Raw genomic sequence first — 16,306 nt, forward strand, 5'->3', positions numbered from 1 at the left:
AAACAGCACAGCAATCCATCCCATCTTCTCCTTAATGTGATCTTGGGTCTCCACTTTTCTTTCTACATCTCCTCACCCTCCTGCTCTGTTTTTCCCCAGTGCATGATACTAAAACTAAATACTAACAACCTAAGAACTACATGGCGGTCGCCCCTATCTTGTTTTGAATTCTTCTTAAGTACAAGACAATACGTCATCACAGAGGTGTAACCAACCTGTGCAATTGGCCCAGGCCTGATGGGCAGCCTGTCCATCAACCTCAGAGCCACAACGGATTGGCTCTAAAACACAGGGGGTAAGGCTCCTTTTGCTGGAGAAGGAGAAAGCTTCTAGAACTTCCTCACAGGAGCCATCTTTGTGGTTTCTTGGTCCCATCCCCCATCACCAAAAATCAGACCAAGTAAAACCATGACAACTTGGAATGCATTTACACCTCAAATTGCCCAGTCACAGGCATAGATTGGCACATATCGGTCTGCTTTGTGCAGTTAAGTGGCCACAAGTGCATCGCTGCTTCCTGCTCACCCACACAGCTGGACGTCCAAGGAAAGGCTGGGCCAAGGACTCACGGAGGCAAAGATTGACCTGGCTATCACAAAAAACCAGATTTGAAATGAAAATTTTAAGTRCATACAAAGCTTAACACAAGAAAACTTGGGCAATATCCTGCAGGATACTTTTATACAATGGGTATRTGCAACGATATTCAGGCAGCATCTCTCTCACAAAGGGCTTTCAGCAAATCTTGCAAAAGAGCTGCTGGGACAGAGCTTAGGGTAAAATCATACACGGTTATGCTTCAAAACCCMATCAGCCAGCCCTTCAAAGAACTGAAAATGTCCCAGAAAGATACAAGCCACTTGTTACTCAACAATGCTGAAAATAATACAGAAAAGTTATCCTATGCTTGGCTGTCTTTTTTTGCATTGAGATCTCATTCTCCTTAACGTATWTAAAACAAATACGATGATGATGATGGCATATCTGAATTTTCTCAACCAGCATTATGACTAGAACATTGACTTATGGACTTTCTTTTCYGAATACACATGTTAATAATGTCACCCAAAGGTCTGACTGGCAGGACTGCAGGCCAAATATTACAGCACACAGTGGACAATGAAGTCAGAAGTGAAATTCCATCTAGGTACAGGCAGAATGGAAGCATGGGTCAGTGAATGCATGAGACCCATGTGGGATTCCATTGTTACTATTTACACAGCAGGAAGGAAGCAGGACAGATGGAGAAAAACATTTTTTAATGATTAYGAACTAGAATATATTACTCTTGGTAAAAAAATAACTAAATAAAAAGCTATGAAGCACCAATACCCCTCCCAAAAGCATTACTCAGRCTCTCAGGCAGAAGTCTTGGGTATATGACTTCGAAGCATGACAGTCCCTCATTCTCACTTTCATCTCACTACTTTTCATTCTAACCATCTTTGTAACCATTGAACTTCATGTGCATCACTTCCTGGAGCTCCTGAAATTTTCTAAGACTAATAAGCTCCCCTTGTTCATTTTAATTTTGATAAAAGATAACTGGAAATCCCAATAAGTTACTCCTGAAATTTTAAAACATAATTTGTGCTAACAGTGAGCCCTGTWAGACTCCATCACAGGAAAAGGAAAGGAAAAGGAAGGAAACCACATCACTGCAGAGCTAAAACTAGATTAAATAAAACAATATTCATCATATATCAGGCAGGGCTATCTTCCCTAGCCATGGATGGTGTGAAAGCTTAGATGAACAACTGAGAGATATCTGAAGTAGAGAAGCATGTTTATTCATGAGCTTTGCTTACCCTGATAACCTAGGAATTATGGAGCCATCCTTAAAACACTCTGCAGCTGTACTTATGCACCCTTCCCCAACTATAACAACTTGCATATTTAATGAGATCACTGGTTACCTTCACCGTGCAGCTGCAAAGCCTGGTACTACGGGTAGGAGGGGGAATGCAGGAAAAAGACACTCTCTCCCAACTTAAGGCTTTCTGAAGTAGGACTACCCAGCTCCCAAGCCAGCAGCTAATGCCAACTGAACTCTCTTCCTTCAAGCGGGAAAATTATCAGTTGTCAAGGGTGATGTGAAATTCCAGCCTAAGAATAACCATGGAACAAGTCGATTTTGAATCACATTAGCTTTCCTTGATGGAAGCTATGGTCCTTCATGCTAACTGCAGCAGAATCAAAGGGGAGAGCAGGAAATGACCTCCACTTGTGCCAGGAGAGGYTTAGTATTAGGAAAAATGTCTTCACTGCAGGGTCAGGCATTGGAATAGACTGTCCAGAGAAGTGGTGAACTTGCCACCCCTGWAAGTGTTCAAAAAACACCTAAATGTGGTGCTTAGGGACACAGTGTAGTGGTGGACCTGTCAGTGTTAGGGTAGTGGCTGGACTCAATGATCTTCAAGATCTTTTCCACYCTTAATGATTCTGYGATTTTATATGGACACTTAACWCAGAAACTGGCTTCACCCAACGTGTCCCCAGGAGAGGGGAACACTACATGGAAGAAGAGGCAGCTGCTYTCTCAGCCTTCTTCCATTATCTGACTGCAGAAACAAGGTGACTTAAGTGCAGTTTGGTCAGCCTCAAAACTGCCTTTTGGAAAGGGGAATCATCTCCAAATGCAAGGGAAAACCTGCAATGCATCACATAAATTCAGCTCCGGAAGAAGGGTAACACAAAAATCCAAAACAAGAGTTTTCTTCTGGAGATACCTCTCATAAATTCACCAAGTGGGCTTCAGAGAATTACAGTCTTATAACTCTGTGTTTTGTCATCCTTATTTCATACTATATGGACACTTAACCTAAGGAACAAGATTTCAAAACAGCCACCAAATCATCGATAACTTASAAAACATTGGTATTTTTCAACAAAGCACTTCTTAATCATATGGTTAAGTGCTCAGCTTGGGGTTGTCACAGTTGGTTTGATACAGCATTCCTAGTCCAAACTGTAAATTCAATTACCAGATTAAAGATTTTTTAATGCAAAGTATTATTTTGCAGGAGTTGGACTTGATGATCTTCATGGGTTCCTTCCAGGTCAGGATATTCTATGATTCTATGGTTTCTTGCCAGCCTGTTGCAACTAATTGTGTATCTTTTAAATAACATTTCAGTTGCACACATGCACATACATACACATTATGAATATAAAATAATTGAAGTACATCACATTGTGTGTATGCATGTATAAACACACCTTTGTCAAGTTTTGAGGTACAAAACTTTATCCGCAACACATTTTCAACATTTGGTGATTTYAACAGAACCACCCGATTTGCACAAACTGAAGTGTGGACGTTGCACTTGACTAACTATGGATCATTAGTTGCAGCTGCTCATCATACTCTTTAAAACAAAAAGTCCCATATATTAACTTTATGGTCATCATGGCTGGAGGGGAAAAAAAGTCTAACAAACCCAAACACCCCCAAATACAAACAAAAAGATCCACCAAACAAAAAGTGCAAGAAGTGGAACATTTTGCAGATATTTTGCAATATTCTGCTTTGTTTTTCTGGAAAAATCTAATCCATTTTAACAGCACTATTTCTAAAATTAATGGTCATGATAACCTGATAATCAAAGGAAACTCATTAAGCTTATGTAGCTGCTGCAAATATAAAACASCCTGGACTACATTAGTCTGGAATCAAAGAAAAATCTCTTTTCTAGCTACTGTTTCCTGAAGAATAATTTGACATAACTACCATCAAAACAACTTCTTTGCACTCAAAAAGTGGTCACACCAACAAAGGCACAGGTTTCTGTAGAAAAAAACACTACATTTTGTGTAAAATATGATTTTGATCATGCCTGTCCTACTCAGATGCAAGGTCCTGACCCTGCAAGATGCACTATCTAATTAKCTCTCTGAATAACACAAAGCCCCATGGAAAACAACATACTCTAACAAGCTGAACTTACACAAACTCAAACAACAAACACAAGGAGTGAGTCTTGACCTACAGAAGTATCTGGATTTTAACAGCTTACCTCTGGCTGTGATGGATTACCTTATATYAAACTTTTTATTAAAGCAAGCTGGGAACCTTTCAAAAAATTCTATCTAGGTCAGGAACACGTTAAGACCTGCATAAAGCAGGAAATAATACTGATTATCATGATCCTTTGATGAAAAACTAACCAAACAAATAATCCAAACATAGTATGAAAGTGATGCAAGAGACTTCTTGCCATTGTCAGGAACTGGTTTCTGAGCACTTGATAGCAATGAACAAACTCCCTTACCTTGTTTACATCCAAATACTCTAACTTTGGCACTTCTGCTATCTCTTGCTCCTCACTGCTTCCTTCATCAATGTCACTGTCCTCATCCTGCGTGGAGTCTCTCTTCTGCTCTGCAGAGGAAGGCTTGGTGCCCTTTCTGTCAGGTTCCATTTCCCCTGGGCTCCCAGCCATGCTGGGCTTCTTCTGCTCTGCCCCTTCTTCACTGGGGAATGTTTCCCCAGCCACGCTACAAGAAGGACTGTCAATGCCACTGTCTCTGTTGGGAATTTTACCATTCCCATTCAGTTCTGCAGTTGAGTCTTTACTGCCAAGCTCTCCTTGAGGCTCTTTGCTCACAGTCACAGCAGTACACTCTTCATAGCTTTTGGTATCACCTATGCTGAGCTCTTTAATTTTCATTATGTCTGTGTTAGTTGGATCTGTGCTGCATGGTACATGGGCCTCAGCTTCATCGGATTCAGCTTTGTCATTTGTGGAAGAGCTGCTGGAAGCCACAGTGTCACAGTCACATGAGCTCATCTGCTTGGATGAGTCCAGGCCAGGTTCCATCTTAAGAGCTAAATTTAGCTGGTTCCTTTGAAGAATATGTACAGGTTGTCTATAGGTAAAGAAAAAGCACCACAGTCATATTAACATTCAGATTTCACCCTGAAAGAGAGGGTCTGATTGTCATTCAAGTTGTATTTCTTGCACCCCACTGACAATCACAGGAGGCAAGAGCGTGCACTTTGCAATAATGATCACCCAACAACATCCAACACAGAAACACCAACCMTACATCCTACTGAAATGGCACCACCAGAATCCTGAGCCTTTAGTGCTTTCCATGTCATTTTGAAGAACAGTCTAGTTAGAGGGTTTGGAGAAGAAGGAATCACTTTTAACAAGAAAAACTTGGTTCTGGGCTCATTTAAACAGGAACTCTCTTTAACAGAACCAAGCCTTTAGAACAAGGTATTGTCTGCCAGAGAGGATGTACAGAAGCATGAGAAGGCACTACTTTTTCCCTCTTTCAAAGACACGAGGTTCACCCAGGTGATAACATACTCCAAGGCACAGTACAGTGCCTATCTCCATCTCCCTCTTTGTGAAAAAAACCCCATCACTTAGCTCCATCAGGCAGATTTGTTCTTCAGGGWAAGTTTTCATGTGTTTGTAAAATGAGTGGTTTTACAGCAAAATAGGTATATTTCATCCAATTCGGCATCTTTCATATACAAAGTTTCAGAACAGTTGTTGTTCTAAACGACATTGTTTCACAGTACACTATGCCCTTCCCTGCCTCCAAGAAGCAAAATCTGATGTTTATTGTATCTTAGACAGAAAACCCAATTATTTCATATCATAATTGTCAAGTTCCTATGATGCAATTCCCACATCAAACCAACTTACTRAAAGCAGACTGTGGGCTACTTGTCTCTGTTAGAATCTTACCAAATTCAGCAGGTCTTAAGCTCCTTAAGCGCAACTGTATACTACAAATAAAAATTCACTGTTGTACAGCTTTTATTWAAAAGATACTTTGTCCTCAAAGTAGAGCTTTGCACTTCCAGTAGAAAAGARCCCAACAGGACTTTCTATGTGACCAATACAATTAATATTTTAAATTATTACATTCTAGGTTAAAAATGCAGAAAAGGGAGATGAAAGCAGATCTCACAAAGMCGTATTTACCTAATACTTTCAAATTTCTCAATGAGTGTGTTGACTCCTGCTGATATTGGTATATCTTCCTCTCCAGGTGCTAAGCTCCTTGTTGACTTGGGATCAGCTGGCAAAGGCCGAGATGGTGCAGGAGGAATTCTTTCCTGCCCAGGTTTGAGATGGACAGGCTTAGGAGGTACTAAGGAAAGAGAAGGGAAAAAACAGGATGATAAATCTCCTTTATCCTAAACTCGAAACAAAATCCAGACCAAGAGGTATACATTCTTGCACCGTTCTTTATARAAGGCACAGGTGCAGTCCTGAACTATTGCTTACACCTAAGCAAGCTGCTAAAGAAAAMTGATGGGCTTCTATTTTGTGTTTCTACAGCTCGCTTAGCTATTCTAGCAAACCAAGTGGCTCCCAGCTGCCTGCACCGCTTCCTCATTACCAAACAGGATGCACGGCTTGCACTTCAGTTTGCAAGTTTGCTTGCCATCTCAATCACACTGATGAGCTTCCCCTTTCATGATTTCTCAGAATTATGGAACCCCATTGAATCTCTTACACTGGGGGGAAAAAGGCAGATGGATGAACCACATCCCAAAACAAACCACCAAAACCCAACCCCAGCATGGATTTCAGTGCCTCGTATTTGCTTGAGCAAAAATGCCACAGGCAGAACAGAATGCCTTTTCTTCCCCTCATTCTCCCTCCCCCCTCTCTTCTGTGGTGTAGTAATCTTCACGAATTTCCTTCCTCTTTTGGTTCTACCTTGAGTTGCATATGATATAAATAAAACAAGTGTTTAAGAACACTCACATTCTGCTTCAGGACTCACAAGGAGGCCAAGACACAAAGTTTAACAAAGTATTTTTTTTAAATTGCATTGAACTGTAATGCCATTTTAACAAATTTATTCAGAGCTCCCATTGGTTGCAGAGTAAATGATTTATCATATACAGGCAGTAACTCATGGCGATGGGTTCCCATGTGTCATAGTTTCACACGGAAAGCAACTCCCATAGGCAAATCAGACACTGGAAGGTAGAAAAATTGACTATGGGACTGGTCCCAAAGCACACACTGCTTGGAGTAGAACTGCCAACATGCCCTCCAGTATAGACTATCCAATGAGTCAACATATTAAATGAGGAAACTCAAACTACACGTTGTATTAAAAAAACATTTTTGAGAACAAATTCTTTCAACCATTTCTAACTTTGATCATTCATTTGGCACATGTGATCAGCATTGTAATGGGGCTTGAGTTAGMAACTCTTCTAAATGTAATTCCAGGATTACTTGCTTTAGGTGGACAAACAGTGGCATATGCGCCTAAAAAGTCAATGCCAATTGTGTCTTCCTTGCAGAAGGCTCTGCATCTGTACTAAGATCCACATCAGCCCAGATGTCTGTCCTGCTCCAGCAAATGGGCAGCTGCCATAGGAGTCCAAAGAGAGACCTTGTCTGAGGTCAGTGATGAAGAGCTGTTAAAGCATTTTGGAGTTTTAAGTATATGTCAGATTTTAAACTGTTTACCTTACTAAGTTTTTTTCAGTGTGAAAGAATAAAATCAAATTTTCTAAGGATCTGAGCTTTAAGAGAACACTTCCAATAAGAGGACTGATTCACTCAGTTTCCAAATCATCTGAAAGTCCTATTTTAAAACAAAGATGTTAAAGTCCAATTTTCAAAAGACCTCTACAAGCCCTATTTTATGCATGAATAACAGCAAAGCAGGAAAAGAAAATCTTCTTACATATAAATGGTATGGTGGAACACTATGTTTTGTCCACCAGGTTTACCAGGTTTTCATGTGCACACTCTGTGATCAGTGAGTGTCTGGCCATGTTTCTCCTTGTGAAAATAAAAAAACAACCTAAAAACAAGTATCCACACAGCCATCTAGCCCATCTAGCCAAAGGCAAGCTCTAGGCTCCTTACTGCAGAGTGCAGCAAGCAGACACATCAGAACCTACCCCACATACCCCATCAGGCCTTCAAAGCTGGCCCTGGTCCACTACAYTCAAAGGTTTTACACTAATATCAAAGTATTTATACTGTGTGTCACGGCTGTCCATGTAAACATTTCCTGTTAGTGGATTCAACTGAATCACCTCAGACAACACACTCTACGCTGGACCAAAAGGAAGCAGGAAAACACTTTTGTTGATTCTGGATTTTTACTTACTGAAGTAATGTTGAGAAATGGAAACATCAGCACGGAGGCAAAGCCACTAACCCCACAAAGGACTACTTACCAAGCAAAACTTCAGCCACACCAGATGTGGTTCAAGGGCAAATGYGCCTGGACAGAGAATGGTCAAGACTAGCCCTGGGGAGAAGCACTTTGGGATGTGGTTGTCAAGATGATTGACATGACCTGATCAAATGTGCTGACAGCACAGAACCCTGCATGTCCTGGACTGCATTCCCACCTGCAGCATGGGCAGCAGGTGAGGCAGATTCTCCCCCTCTACTCCATTCTGGTGACATTCCACCTGTAGCTCTGGTGCCCCAAAAACAAGAAAGATACTGACCYGTTGCCACAAACCCAGAAGAAGCCACAGAGATGCTTCAAGGGCTGGAGCCACTCTGCTCCAGAGATGGGTTGGRAGAACTGGGGGTATGTTCAGCCTGGAGAAGGAAAGGCTCCAGGAAGACCTTAGAGACCCTTCCAGTGCCTAAAGGGACTCCAAGAGAGCTGGAGAGGGACTTTGGATAAGGGCCTGGAGCGTCAGGACAAGGGGGAGTGGCTTCCTGACTAAGGGCAGTGTTAGATGGGATATTAGGTATTGGAATTAACTCTTCCCCATGACGATGGTGAGGCCCTAGCAAAGGTTCCCAGAGAAGCTGTGCATTTCYCATCCCTGGCAGCGTCCAAGGCCAGACTGGATGGGGCTTAGAGCAACCTGGTCTAGTGGAAGGTGTCCCTGCCCTTGGAAGGGGATGGAACTAGATGATCTTGAYGACCCATTCCATGATCCTTTGACTCTAAGTAAGAAGCTGCTACAAGGAAGAGATATCAGCATTGCAAAGCATTTTCAGGTGCTGCCTGAAGACTGAAGCCACGTGCTGGAATGGGATTTCCTTGTTCCTCCTTCTCCTGAAGGTTTTACACAGCAACCCATGGCTATTTGGAGGAGGCAGAAACCAAGACACAAAATCTTTGTTGCAGAAGGAACAAGTGAAATAACAGAAAGTGGGACAGAATTTGAAAAGTGGAAGACAAGGTTGAATAAATGGGAGACGGTGAAGCCCAGACTTGGGCCCTGGGTCTGTAAACCAGCTGGGAATATGAGTCCTTCCCTAACTGCTAAACATGCATCTCAACCTTTGCATCTCTTCATCCTCCCTGGCCATGAATTCATCTGTCACAAATGCCAAATATAGAGTAAAGCAAACACTCAAAGAACATTTATTAGCAAATGGATAAAGGYATTCCTATCCACCATCCCAGCAGCTGGGGTCTGGTGTGAGTTGCTGGGAAAGCTGGGAGGACTTCATAATGAAATTCTCAAGCAGTGTGAGTCACACTTACAGATTTACTTACTTCAGTTAAGGCCCTTGACAAAAAGAGATTGCAAAAAATAGAGATGCTGAAGCAGATTATGAAAGGTTATCACCTGGGAAGCAAATACACTTACAGAAAGAATAAATGACCCAAAAGCATAGCCTTGGGTGGAGGTAGAGAACTGCTTCTGGAGCCTCAGGTGGTGACGCCAGCACATCCCACCCAAAAATCAACAAGAACCAGGCCTTAATGAGACATCCACATGGCTCTAGGTAGAAAGCCCTGAGAAAAAAAACCTGTTGTATAAAAATACCAACAAAAAACTGAAGAAATATTTATGTCTGCACCACACTGTCACAACTACTTTTTGTGGATATGGCCACCAAGAGAAAGGAAGGATGTTATACACTAAAAATGTCAACTCAATAGATTCAATTCAATAAAACAATTTTTTTGKTTTTTGGATGTTTTAATTTTCCTGTAGAGGCATGAGGCATTCTCCTCTCTTTACTGGGTATAAAATCCATACAATAACAGAAGACCAATGGCAGGGACAAAAGCAATTTCAAATTTACAAAGCAAATAAAAGTGAAGAGAAAAAAATTGTACTATCTTTCCCTCCTTGCAAAGTATCCTACATATTTTCTCTCCTGTCACATATAAGCTAATGGAAGATACTTTCTAAAAGCAAATTTATTATAAAGAAAGAAAGTGAAATAATAAAATAATTATTTAAAATTCAAGCCAAATGAAGTGTCTTTCAGGAGTATGACTGGTACATTCATGATCAAGACTTGTCACCTGGATTTCTAGCTTTGGCTCAGTCTGATTTTTGAGTATCAGATACTACACAACAATCTTATGGGAGTTTTCATTTGGACTCGTGTTTCTTTTTGGACTATTTCAACAGCACAACAAGTCCAATAAAATAAGTTCTGTCAAAAAAAAGTATCAGCGAGAGTAAAGAAGAAAGCATTTTATGTTTGGGTGTTTATTTCACCCCTTTAACAATTTCTGTCCTTTTTCACCCTTACTGTCATGAACAAGACTAGGCASACTGACATCTGTTCTAAGCTTATGGCTGTAAATGACAGAGAGATCTTGCGGGGGAGTGGGTAGTGTGAGCAGCACGAAGAGGCAGAAGCACCTGTCTTGGTGAAGGAAATAAATCATTATTTCAATCAGGCTAACTAGGGTCCCTCCAACTTTTCTGAAATATACACATAGGAAAAACAGTTTACATCCTAAGTGATTGGAAATCAGTACCATGAATGCAACAGCAAAGAACTCACATCAGCTGAATTCATTCCAGTTCTTATTGAACAGACACTTTTGCTATTCCCTTTYATTGTTAGTAATAACAAGGTTCACGGAACTAATTAAACTTGGGCTACCAAGACCTCTAAGTGAAAGCTCCATAAAGACATAGACTTTGTGAGATGTTTCAAGCATGAAGAAGCAGTATACTAATTTAATATTTAAGGTTTACTTCCAGAGGCAGAAAATAAAATGCTTTATTTGTTGTTCAGGCTCAATCGCTTTTGTATAATCATTTTAATTGGGACAGGGTGGTGGTGCAACAGCTCAGTGTGTACAACACCAAAACATCTTCGTTTTCAGATGACAATAACCATCTATCACATGGACACATATCGTCTAAATATTTTGGTTTATGAACTTAGTATCTTCTTGAAGCTTAGCTTCCTTTGTTCCAAACACCTCTCAAACTCCATGTTTTTTGCATCTCCAGTCCCCATGAGGCAAGCACCCATTACATACATAAGTGGAATCAATTCTACAGAACACAGGGTGGTGAGAGTAAAGCACTGGGCAACTGGCATTACAAAGAGCCAGTAATTTCACAAATGAAGAAACATGAAAACCACTTCTACTCTTTCAAGGAATTTGCTGCAGTCTTTTTTTTTTTTAGAATTCAGAAGCGTCCCCTTGCTGCAGTCTTTTTTTTAGAATTCAGAAGCCTGGGGAGACTGGACAAACAGCTAGAGGTCAGTTGGAACATGCTTCTTCCTGGTTCCTTTTGCACCATACTTTGGGATTGCCACCTATTAGATTATTAGCTGGCAGTTCTGTGGAAGTGTGGAACCAGTCACCTATATGTGACTGGTTTAGCTTCTATTTCATATTTTCAAAATACCTTTGTTACATTTAGGCATTTCCTGTTGTCATGCATAGTTCCTACAATAAATGGAAAACACATCAGGTTTAAACAGTAAGATGTTGTTACCTGAGATACTTAAAAAAATATCAAAAATGTAAACAATGTTGTTAAACTCAACTAACACATCATGGCTGCATGAGGTATAACAACAGTACAAGAAATACCAAGTGACAATTTAAGTAACTGGTTATTGCTGAATCAATTTCTTCTTGATGGATTCTCTAAGTGGTTATTTAACATTGGAAAATGAAGATGATAAAACCAGCTACACATTACAATGTAAAAGTACTTTTTGCTATTTTGCTGTGACTCGAATTAAAACAATAATTTTAAAATATTACACTTTCCGTGTGATAGAAGCTTGTACAATTTCTAGGACAAAGCCACTTGCCTTGGGGTTTCTGCAGAGGATGCATTTTGGCCAGTGCAGTTTTGGTTTTGGGCTTCCTTCCAGCTTGATGGAGACATTGCGCTGAGCTGATGTGCTGCAGTTCCCCACATGCTTCCAATACTGGATTGGAGTCAATGTGACATTTGATTTGAATAGGAGAACAAGGGCAACCTGAGGGAAGGAGGGAAAGAAGTCAGTTGGTTTTTTTGGTTCTAGTAATCCTGAAGAAAATTTGTGCTACTTCTGGAAGCATATCACTCATCCAAATTCCTGAGAAAGGGAAAGGGCAAAGAGAGGGGTGAGTCATTTACTCACAAATTATTACAACCAATACATCCAGCTTTAATAATCCTGTTAAACTATCTGACTGGTAAAACAGAATTTCAGTAATCCTGTCTTTTTAAAATATTTACTTCTTTACTACAGACAACCAAAATAAAAGAGCAAATATGAAACTTAAAAATCATTTAATAAAGATTTCTCCAAACAGAAACTCAAGAGCTGTAGCATACAGTGTTGTGTTACTTGGTAAAGTACAACTAAATAGGGTGATTTAGAAATGTGTTCCACATGGTGGGACTAGTACAAGTGCCATTTCTTCAGATTTAATCACTCAAGTTGCATTTTACCCCTATTTATTACTCCTCATATAAAATATTAACATGGCTGCAAAAGGCTCCAGTCTAAAGATGCTATTAAGATACAGCAGCAACACAGAGAAAGAAATCATTCATATGATTGTTGGTGTTCCTGCAGTATTTGATTTGGATTTTTTTTTTGACTTGTGGCAAGCCTACATGAAACCCTCACATCAGCTGTGTCATGAGAAGGTCAAAAAAGGAGTTTAAAAAGGACTATGGTTTAAAACTGCTGCATATGAACATAKGAATATATAGGCTTCTAGCAGTTTTCAGAAATTCAAAAATCAAATTTAGAAATCTGAACATAAATGCATTAAAAAAGGACAAAGAAAACATGACAAACATTCTTTCCATATAGCTGAGTTTAYCAGCATCTCATCACAGTGCAGGGTAGCCTGCATCACATAGAAAGGATTTATCTMAAGGTGAAAAAAGCAGTCTTTGCCTTTCTGTGATGTCTTCAACATCATGGCTTTAGCTTCAAAAATGCAACCTACTTTCAGCCAGATTCCTATTAAGACCAAAAACCTGAAATGAAAARCACTCCCATTCACAGCAACTAAGTTATCCTGGATTTATATTAAAGGTATTAAATCAGCATGTGACCTTKGCAATAAAGCCCCTGGAGTCTGAACCATGCAGACTGCAGATTTTGTTGTCAAAAATAGATTCAGATGGCACAAATCTCTGCCACCCAAATATACAATCCCTGAATTCTTCATGTATGGCTGCCAGTTGTTACTGGTTGAAGCTTCATTAGCATTTCTACCACAAAATCTGCTTTTCAGCAGATTTGAGACCAGCTATTAAAATATCCTTCCAGCTAAAAACAGGAAATTATAAGTACTAGGTTCTATTCAAATATAATTCACTTATCAGAAAAATGCAGTAGAAGTAGATTATTAGAGCAGAATAATAGATTATTGCAAATACATCATCACYGACAGAATTTACACTGATGCCTTGGCTCTGGGTACCAAAAGCTCCCTGTGACAGCAGCAGTCCTGCCACAGGTCAGCTTTTAAGGGGAAGGACTACCGCTTCTTCCTTAGGAAAAGTACTGCAGCACAGCCAGAAATTAAAACAGTACACAAGGGAAAAGKCTGAATTAAAGAAAATTAAAAGGGCAGCCTGCAGAAACAGAGCTCAGTGTTTCAGGAGGTATTCACCAGTGTGTGACTGGAATGCAATCTAGCAATGTTGTATTTTCTTAAAAATTGCTTCAGTGATGCATTTTCTCAGTGGACAAATCTCTGCCCCTCCCATAACTCTAGATAATATGAGAAGACCCCTCTAATCCATGCTATATTGTCTAATGACACAAGCATGGCACCGGTTTCAGCTCTGGCAAAGCACTGAAGTCCTGGTAGATGCCAGACATGCCCGCAGTCCCCCACAGCAGCTTCTCCTGCCCTCAGGCACCACATCCCTGSGGGACCCCCTACTGAACATTCTAAACTGAGTCCAGCTACCCCATGCTGAYTTGGGATAAGGTACCAGTTACGTTAAGCATTCCCCGTTCTTCTTCAACCATAGCCACTAAAAAGGACTGTCCTCTTGGTATAACATTGTGACGTTTCAAAGGAGATTAAAACCCAATTCCTTTTTCTTTCCTTCTGGGATTCATCACTGTGGATGCCAGCCCAACCACYTTATTTCTTTTTACTGAAAACAAGAGCTGGTGGTTACTTCATTGCTTTCAAGTGTGTGGCACCACCAGACACCTCTTATATCTAGGCTAAAACCTCTTATGAGCTACTTATGGTACTACAAAGTAGAGGGGTTTGATCCTTATTTAATAAATCCACATATAACTTTTTCTCTTCTACTGCATWTTCCCGTCAAACAATCATGCACAAGATCCTCCACTGGTAATTACTCAACCAACACATCCATCTTGCCCAAAATTTGGTTCCAAATGGTTTAGGACTTGTTCTCAGAGGCATTTGCAGAGTAAATACTTCATGAAGCTTTATATTACTTCCCATTAAACAAGCCTATTCAAAGACCAAGTGGGCACAAAGCAGAAAATTAAACAGTACGAGGAAAGAAGAGGAACTTGGAAAGCCAAAAATGCCTTAAACATCAAATGTAGTGCTGGCCCTAAATCAAGAATAATATGCAGGGGGGAAGCACAGAAGTGGCTTTCATTCTTTTTATTTAATTTAAGCCAAGCTTGTTCTCTCTCTTAATTTCTGACATGGCCCTTAAGGGTTGCTTTTTGCACAGAAATCAAAAATTCCTTACATATTTTTTCAAATGCTACAAAATAACTTGTGAAAACAAGATTTACTGGATTATTTCACATGAAATTATCTGAAAGTAAAACCCACTGTCTGCAAAGTGCATTACAGGTGTTATTGGGAATGGGAAATGAGAGGGACAACACAAGTAAGATGCAGGCATAACCCAGGTAACCACTCCCAAGATACCCGGTTCTATCCACGTTTCCAGAAGTAGGTGGAGGTGATGGAGCCCCATTGCCTGCTCTCTTGCACCCATAAAACCTGCAGGACTCAGCAGAGAACTGCTTCCTCCTTGATTTTTGGTCCAGCGTTGGATAAGGCAAACTCTTCCTAGGCCAGTGTCTTGACTGCAGCCAGGACAGGGTTAATTATTGCAGTACCCAGGAGGTGCATGGCCAGGACCTGGAGGTTATTCCATACCACCTATGCCATATGCAGGGAGTGGTGTGGGGATGAGGGAAGGAGGCCATTTTCAGTCAGGGTAACATGGTGGGTGGTTGGGGTTTTGCTGGTTTCCACAGGGTAAGGACTTGTGTGTGAATCATTCACCACTTGTGCAAACGCTGTTAGTAATACTGATGCTGTTACCCTTTGTTTCTTGTGTCACTGCTGTTTCTAGTAAGTTGTTCTTACATCAACCCATGATCTTTACCTTTCATGCCTCCAATTATCCTTTCCAGCCACCAAAGGGGAGGAAGAGGGTGAGAGAGTGAGCGAGTGGCATATGGTTTGGAGTGTTTCAGTGGAACACTAAAAGGGGAATACCACTCCTATACCACAACAGCCTCATTTGCCCAAAGTGAGGCATGAAGAGTTAACAACAGATCTGTCCAGAGTGGGTTGGAAACAAATTTGATGTAAGCATTTRTTGTATTAGGTATGGACCCACTGGTCACAATATTGCTTGGTCTCTTCACCTGCAGGATTGTGGTACCTAATCCTGTATATGTTTCCATGTATGCACTATGTGTCTATCACAATGCTCTTTTTCAGAGAAGGGAAAGGGATTAGGATTGCTTTGTGGCTGTACTGCGTGATATCAGTTTATGATACAATATCATCAAGGGCAATGAGGATAATTTGGGATGTGTGTTCAGTGTTGCTCTCCTACCCTTACTTTGGATGCTGCCTTTGARAGTCCATTAATAATCGTATCCACTCTGTGAGGGAAACAGGGGAAGATGATTTTCCCAGYTAGTAAATGGACACCATCTTCCAGCTTATCCGTAACTGTGAAACATGCACAGCAATCAAGCAGCCMAAGCAGGTAAAAAATCCCTGTGATGTGGGGAGACACTGGTCAAAATATAAATACAGGGAGGCCTGACAGATCAATAAAATCACACTCCCTCAAACCTGCCAAGGCAGGTGCTATGTGCTGACATGGTTGGAACAATCACTGGGTGGCTGGAGAGGT

At 40.7% G+C, this 16,306-nt stretch overlaps 1 protein-coding gene across 1 annotated transcript in view; it reads right to left on the reverse strand.

Moving 5' to 3' along the window:
- The window catches only part of FGD3 (FYVE, RhoGEF and PH domain containing 3), a 124,046-nt gene that overhangs the window by 42,000 nt on the left and 65,740 nt on the right, over positions 1-16,306 (reverse strand). Inside the window, exons 3-5 of the mRNA XM_057381857.1 lie at positions 12,003-12,173; positions 5,946-6,114; positions 4,272-4,869 (exon numbers count right to left, since the gene is read on the reverse strand). Coding sequence (XP_057237840.1) covers positions 4,272-4,869; positions 5,946-6,114; positions 12,003-12,173 — 938 coding nt within the window. The remainder of the gene's footprint in view (positions 1-4,271; positions 4,870-5,945; positions 6,115-12,002; positions 12,174-16,306) is intronic.

Source organism: Malurus melanocephalus, unplaced genomic scaffold, assembly GCF_030028575.1.
Source record: "Malurus melanocephalus ecotype Western Australia unplaced genomic scaffold, MMel_1.1 scaffold_534, whole genome shotgun sequence".
Classification (NCBI taxonomy): domain Eukaryota; kingdom Metazoa; phylum Chordata; class Aves; order Passeriformes; family Maluridae; genus Malurus; species Malurus melanocephalus.